At 40.3% G+C, this 7,645-nt stretch overlaps 1 protein-coding gene across 1 annotated transcript; it reads right to left on the reverse strand.

Annotated features, from left to right (window-relative positions):
- Positions 1–3,341: 3,341 nt before the first annotated feature.
- On the reverse strand, positions 3,342–3,917 carry LOC148574788 (uncharacterized). Its single transcript, XM_088505959.1, has one exon. It carries the CDS (start codon positions 3,915–3,917, stop codon positions 3,342–3,344), a length of 576 nt encoding a protein of 191 aa, XP_088362085.1.
- Positions 3,918–7,645: the final 3,728 nt, after the last annotated feature.

Consider the following 7,645-nt stretch of genomic DNA (forward strand, 5'->3'; position numbering starts at 1 on the left):
CTAGTATTCCTCAATGTATGTGAATTACTAAAAGATAAAAAAAAAATATATTTTTTTCATTACACTATCAATTTTATAAATAAAGAATCAAAACGAAGAATTGCAAAATTAGAGATTCTATTCATTAACCTTGATTTTGTAATAAAACAATGGATTGTTTTCTGAACGACATAAGATGAAAAAAATTCTTTCACGAACTAATCATTACTACAATGAATCGAAGAAATTGATTGGATCTCTGCCGATTGTTGCAACTGTGATTATCGCATAACGATGAACAAATATTGGATATCAAGGAGATGGATAAACAATGAAGAAAAATTGGATATTAAGTAGATGGATAAACGATGAAAAAAATGAAAAAATTGATAATCAAGGAGTTTGATAAAACGATTCCAATTGTAGGATTTGAGTAATTGATGATAAATTATTCACCAATTTATAATCTTAATATTAAAAAAAGATAAGATTAGAGTATCTAAATCAAAATAAAAAATTAAAAATTGAAGATAAAATTTTAAAGATAAGATAGATGAATAATAAAATAATAATTTATAAACACGAGCAGAAAAATTTAGAATGGCGTAACATATAACATAGTGCACAATTGAATCGATTGAGTAACACAACCAATCGATTGAATTGTGAAAGGCCATATTGCTTTGAAGACTTCAATCGATTGTGTAACATGAACAATCGATTGAATAAAAAAAAACCTACGTTCTAAGCATGGTTCAATCGATTGTTTTGTACATCCAATCGATTGATTTTCTAACAAACACGATTTCACAAACCTATACGGATGTAACGGATCAAGGATAAAATTCTAATTGATTAAGATTGCCAAAATATTTATTACAATTAATGGAAGATCTAAGTTATTATTGTTTTTGTTTTTTATTATTAATAAACATGATAGATTAATGATAAAATAATAATTTATGAAATAAAAAATAGATTTTATAATAAAATAATATATAAAGTATTAATTTGTAATTAAAATTAAATAAGGACTATTTAGCCGTTATTAAAAAATTTAAAAAAAATGTTTTGTTATAAGACCATTAGATAGTCCAAACGTTTTGAGACCATCGAATCCTGTGCCTAAAAAATATACATATATTAGTTAAACACATCTATAACAATATATAATGGCAATACATGGGTTTGGTATCCAAAATTTATTTACAATATTACCCTTTTTAATTAACTTCCCCACTTAACGTCAGTTATTCAGCTTAAAAAAACTCCCACCAATTTCTCTCACCTTATATTCACGTTATTAGAGCAACTTTGGACTTTCAATCCACATCGTTCTCTTCCTTATTCAATTCTCTTTTTTTAAGTCTTCATCTATTTTTGTTAATTTTTTTATCTCTCTGTATCTTTCTCTCATTTATTAAATCAATTATGTATTGAAATACTTTTATTTTTTTGTCTTAAAAAATTGTACGAAGAGAAACGACTCATAATTAAGCCCAAAAACTCCATTACAAATTGTTCTGAGGATTACCTGAAATGTTGAGTTTGGGCCGGACGTGAGGTCCGGGTCTTCTTTGAGCGTCGATGTCCGACTTGTTGATGTTGAGGTGCCGCCTATCCGAGCTCCTCGTGGGGGGTTGGGTGGTGGTACCTGCAAGAGACGCCGATGTTTAAGTTAGCAAGGATTTTAGGCAGATTTTTTTGTAGTATCAGAGTATGAGTTATACATGGGGGCTCCAGTGTATTTATAGTGGAATTGATGACCTTCCTTAGGGGGGAGATCCTTATCTTATCTTATATCTTTCTAGTAGGATCTTTATCTTAGGTAATCGCCTTCTAGTGGGCGGTGACCTTGTCGCATTGGGCCTCTTTGGGCCTGTAGGTCGACATCCAACCTCTTGGAAGAGGCCGGTGGAAATATGAGGGCTTTCCTCGTAGGTCGGCCCTTTTATCCTTTCTTGGCCCAGACTTCATTTTCGTAGCGTGGGCTTGAAAGTAGGGTCGAAGTCTTCGGGATGTGAGTATGAGGGCGTAGGCAAAGTTTTCTATCTTTTGGTAGTTCAGTTCGGCCCCTTGTAGGGTTTTGCTGACGAAGTAGATAGGCTGTTGTCCCTCTTCGTCTTCTCAAACTAGAGTTGAGGCTATTGCCCGACTTCCGACTGCTAAGTATAACACCAGCTCTTCTCCTTGTATAGGTCGGGTCAAGATGGGTGGCTGCCCCAGGAATGTTTTGAAGTCTTGGAAGGCCTTATCGCATTCTGGGGTCCATTCGAACTTCTTCCCTTAGGATCGAGTAGAAGGAGAGGGACCTTAGGGCTGATCCGGCCAGAAATCTAGACAAGGCGGCCAGCCTTCCATTTAGCTGTTGCACCTCCTTTATGTAGGTCGGGCTTTTCATGTCGAGTATGGCTCGACATTTGTCCAGTTTTGCTTCTATGCCCCTCTGGATTAGCATGAATCCTAGAAACTTGCCCACTTTTACTGCGAAAGTGCACTTTATATGGTTTAGTCTCATCATGTTTCTTGATAGTGGGGAATACCTCTGTTAAGTCGGACAACAGTGTGTTGTCCTTTTGGGTTTTGACCAACATATCATCGACATAGACCTCCATCAACTGCCCTATGTGGTCAGAGAATATTTTGTTCATTAATTGCTGGTACGTAGCTCCCGCATTCTTTAGCCCAAAGGGCATTACTACATACCAGTAATTTACTTTTGGGGTTATGAATGAGGTCTTTTCTTGATTGTGTATGTACATCGGTATCTGGTTGTAGCCCGAGTAAGCGTCTATGAAGGAGAGGTATTTGTAGCCCGTAGATGCGTCGACCAAGGCATTAATGCTTGTGAGGGGATAAGGATCTTTTGGACAAGCTTTGTTGAGGTCGGTGTAGTCAACGCACATTCTCTACTTTCCATTTTATTTTTTCACTAATACGACGTTGGCTAGCCAGAGTAGGTATTTGACTTCCCTTATGAATCATGCCTCTAACAAGGCCTGTACTTGTTCCTCCACGGCCTGGGCTCTTTCGGGGCCGATCTTTCTGCGCCACTATTGGACAGGTCAGGATCTAGGGTACATGGCTAGTTTGTGGCACATTAGGTGTGGATCTATGTCAGCCATGTCCGCGGCCTTCCAGGCAAAGAGATCGGAATTTTTTCTCAATAGTTCAACGAGTTGCTTCTTTAAGCCTTTGTCTAGGTTCACCCCTATGTTTGTCGTCTTCTCGGGGGTACTTCTGACCTGGATCTCCTCGGTTTCCCCCCCGGGCCGAGGGTGCAGCTCATCGTGAGTTCGGGCCCCTCTGAGCTCAATGGTGTTAACCTCGTTTCCCCTAGGGCCGCCCCGCAAGCTCATGCTTTAATTGTAACATCTCCTTGCAAGCCTCTGATCCCCCTTCACGGTAGCTATTCCTTCGGAAGTGGAGAACTTCATGCAGAGGTGTAAAGTAGAGACAACCGCGGTAAGTCGGTTCATAGTTGCACACTCTATAAGAGCGTTATATGCTGAGCTTATGTCAACTACGATGTAGCCGATGCTTAGTGTCCTTGACCGGGTGCCTTTCCCAAAGGTGGTGTGTAGCGAGATGTATCCCAACGGTTGGAATGGGGTGTTACCTAATTCGAACAGGCTGTTCGGATATGCTTTAAGTTCCTTTTCTTCGAGCCCGAGTTTGTCGAATGCAGTCTTGAATAGGATGTCGGCTGAGCTCCCCTGGTCGACCAAGGTCCAGTGTAGGTTTGCACTTTCTAGAATGATGGTGACTACCCCCGGATCGTCATGCCCTGGGGCTAACCCCTGGGCATCTTCCCTGGTGAAGGAGATTGTGGGTAAGTCGGGGGGCTGATCATTTTCTCCGACAAGGTATACCTCCTTGAGGTGTCTCTTGCAGGATGATTTTGAGATTCCCCATCCTGTGAACCCTCCATTTATCATGTAAATATGTCGTTCTAGGGTGCGGGGAGGGCGTTCTAGCCGACCTCCCTCTTCATCCCTTCTTCTCTTTCTTGGATCGTCCGATCTATCGGTGAGGTATCGATTGAGTCATCATTTCCGGGCCAACTTTTTTATGATGTTTTTAGGTCATAGCATTTGTTGGTAGGGTGTCCGTAGAGCTTGTGGTATTCGCAGTATTCTGTCCGACCTCCCACTTTTTTATGCTTGATCGGACGGGGTGGTGGAATCTTTTTGGTGTGGCATATTTCCCTGTAATATCTACCAGGAAGACCCGTAGAGGGGTGTAGTTGTGATATTTTCTGGGCTTCTCAATGCTTGATTCCTCCTTGTTCTTAGGTTCTCACTCTCTATCTCGGGATTCGTAGGAGGAGTTAGTTTTTGAGGGCTCCCCTAATCGGGAGTTTTCTTCCATGTCAATGTATTTTGCTGCCCGCTCTTGCACCTCATTCAAGGAGGCCGGGTGTCTCTTGGATATGGATTGGCTGAATGGTCCTTCCCTTAGGCCGTTGATTAGCCCCATGATGGCTGCTTCGGTGGGGAGACCCTGAATTTCTAGACAGGCTTTGTTGAATCTTTTCATGTATTCTCGAAGACTTTTCCTATCTCCTTGCTTGATCCCCAGTAGACTCGGGACGTGTTTGGTTTTGTCATTTTGAATGGAGAACCTGGCTAGAATTTTCTTGGCGAGGTCGTCGAAGCTGGCAACTGACCTGGGGGGTAGGCTGTCAAACCACTTTATAGTTGTCTTAGTGAAGGTGGTAGAAAAATCTTTGCAACGGGTTGCGTCGGAGGCCTCAGTGAGGTATCCTAAAGTTTCTAAGGTGGTGGCTTGGGTCGGACGTCCCGTCGTAGATATCCATGTTGGGAGGCTTGAAGTTCTTGGGGACCTTTGCTTTCATGATTTCTTCTGTGAATGGGTCTTGTTCTTTAGATGGGGCTAGTCTTGCGGTCTGTTCGCGTGGTGCGAGTTCGAAGGTTGGCTTTGAGCTTTTGGAGCTTCTCCTCTAGCTCCCAGCGTCGTCTCACTTCTTTTTTAAAATATCGCTCGACTTTCCACTGGCACTCGGCCTCGCGCTTGAGCTGTTTTAAACGATCTTGTTGCCCGCGGACCACATCCAGTATGTCTGTAGTCTGGGGGTGCTTTTCTTCTTCAGAGTGTCGTGCGTCCGGGTGGGTTTTCTTCGGATTGGAGTTTACGAAGGTAGTTTTTCCGTGTTGTGGTGATGAGGGGAGTCCGAAGTTATGGTCTTCTGTTTGTGCCCCCTCTCCTGATTCGGAAGCAATGTGTCCGTCCTCTAGTTGGTGGTCTGCCATAGTGTGGGGTAACTTCCAGGTCCCCGGCAACGGCACCAATGTTCCAAGGGTTACTTGAAATGTTGAGTTCGGGCCGGACGTGGGGTCTGGGTCTTCTTTGAGTGTCGATGTCCAACTTGTTGATGTTGAGGTGCCACCTATCCGAGCTCCTCGTGGGGGATTGGGTGATGGTACCTGCAAGAGACTCTGATGCTTAAGTTAGCAAGAGTTTTAGGCAGGTTTTTTGTAGTATCAGAGTATGAGTTATACCTAGGGCTCCAGTGTATTTATAGTGGAATTGATAACCTTCCTTAGGGGGAAGACCCTTATCTTATCTTATATCTTTCTAGTAGGATCTTTATCTTTGGTAACCGCCTTCTAGTAGGCGGTGACCTTGTCGCATTGGGCCTCCTTGGGCCTGTAGGTCGACATCCGACCTCTTGGAAGAGGTCGTTGGAAGTAGGAGGGCTTTCCTCGTAGGTCGGCCCTTTTGTCCTTTCTCGGCCCAGACTCCATTCTCGGGTCAGGGTATGAACACAAATTATCAATAAAAACTCCATTTTTATGATAACTATAAGTCTATATAATAATATATAATGGCCAGAGACGGACATAAGGGGGCGAATGGAGGCCTCAGCCCCTCCATTTTTTTAAAAAAAATTAATAGTAATAAGTTATTAAGTATGATTTAATTTTTTTTAAATTTATTTAGTATTTAGTCTAGCATAAAAATAAGTCCAGTCTAACCCAAATATTAATGATTTCTAATATCTAGATGTAAGTAACAATATTAAAAAAATCTAAAAAAGATATTATTACTAATATTTTGAATTAAATAAAATTTTTCAAATATCATAAAGTGAAGTCTTTTTCTTTTATTTTGTGACTGTTCTTCTTCATTTATTTGGTATTAATTCTCTCTATTTCAACTGCTACAAGCCTATAACTGAGAGATCTTTTTCAGCTATAGATATTGTGAAGAATAACTCAGAAACAAAATGAAAGATGAATTTCTTGCTAATTGTATTTTATTTATATTGAAAAGAAAATTGCTAAAAAATTTGATACAGATTCTATTATCGATGAATTTTATTGTACGAAGAATCGACCAATTTGTTAGTAAAAAGTACACATATATTTTTTGTACTTTAAAATATATTCTTTATCGGTATATATTGTAATACATCTTACATTATATAATTTTTTGCATAATTTTTTAATATTATATATGTTATTTGTAACACCCTACCACACAGAGCTTTACACCTAGGATGTAAAACAGAGGTAGCGAGGCGCTACGACCTCTAATAGTAAAGTACATACATATAATAGTAAAAAGAATATAATAAACTAGGAGCCTTGAAAAATGGGTAAAACAAAATCGCAAAATGAAAAGTGCAACGCTTGAGGAATAGAATTACTTGCGTGCTAAGAAACCAAGAGGTTTTAAATGTGAATACGCGAAAGAGTGGATAGAGAGCCAAAGATACAGTGGAACTAGCTCCTGACTCAGCCTGCGAAGCCAAGGCTGGCCGGAGAATATTTACATATATACATAAGTATCCCCAAAACCCAAAATACAGAAATAAGTTCCCTAACTCTCCTGAAACCTCTATGAGGAACAAAATAATCAAGTTTCTTGGAGAGAAAGCTAAGTACATATACATATATATACAAACTGAGAACACAAATACAATCCAGGGACTACTTCGCTTCAGGAAATCCAAACGCCTAGTGGTGCACGAAATTGTGATCTCTGGTAATGGCTGCAACAACTTGGTGCTCTAATCTCGATTCATAATTTGTCACAACTTCAATACAACTAACCAGCAAGTGCACTGGGTCGTCCAAGTAATAAACCTTACGTGAGTAAGGGTCGATACCACGGAGATTGTTGGTATGAAGCAAGCTATGGTCACCTTGTAAATCTCAGTCAGGCGGATAATAATTGATTATGGAGTTTTCGAAAATAATACTAATTAAACAGAAAATAGGGATAGAAACACTTATGTAATTCATTGGTGAAAAATTCAGATAAGCGTGTAGAAACTCTACCGTTGAAAATACATAAGTGATAATGGAGTTCATTGGTCTCGGCCCCAGAGGGGAACCGGAGTAACCAAGACTTGATCACAGGATCAAAATACAATCCAGGATGTCTAATACAATCGTAAAAAAGTCCTATTTATAATAAACTAGCTACTAGGGTTTACAGAAGTAAGTAATTGATGCATAAATCCACTTCCGGGGCCCACTTGGTGTGTGCTTGGGCTGAGCTTGAATGTTCCACATGCAAAGGCTCTTTCTGGAGTTGAACACCAGGTTGTAACGTATTTCTGGCGTTCAACTCTGGTTTGTGACTTGTTTCTGGCGTTTAACTCCAGACAGCAGCGCAGAACTGGCATTCAACGCCC

The sequence above is a fragment of the Arachis ipaensis genome, chromosome B2 (assembly GCF_059453495.1).
Source record: "Arachis ipaensis isolate K30076 ecotype BB chromosome B2, ASM5945349v1, whole genome shotgun sequence".
Taxonomy (NCBI): domain Eukaryota; kingdom Viridiplantae; phylum Streptophyta; class Magnoliopsida; order Fabales; family Fabaceae; genus Arachis; species Arachis ipaensis.

Coding starts and splice junctions, on each gene's coding strand:
- LOC148574788 (XM_088505959.1), bottom strand. CDS start 3,917: ATGATAAATGGAGGGTTCACAGGATGGGGAATCTCAAAATCATCCTGC.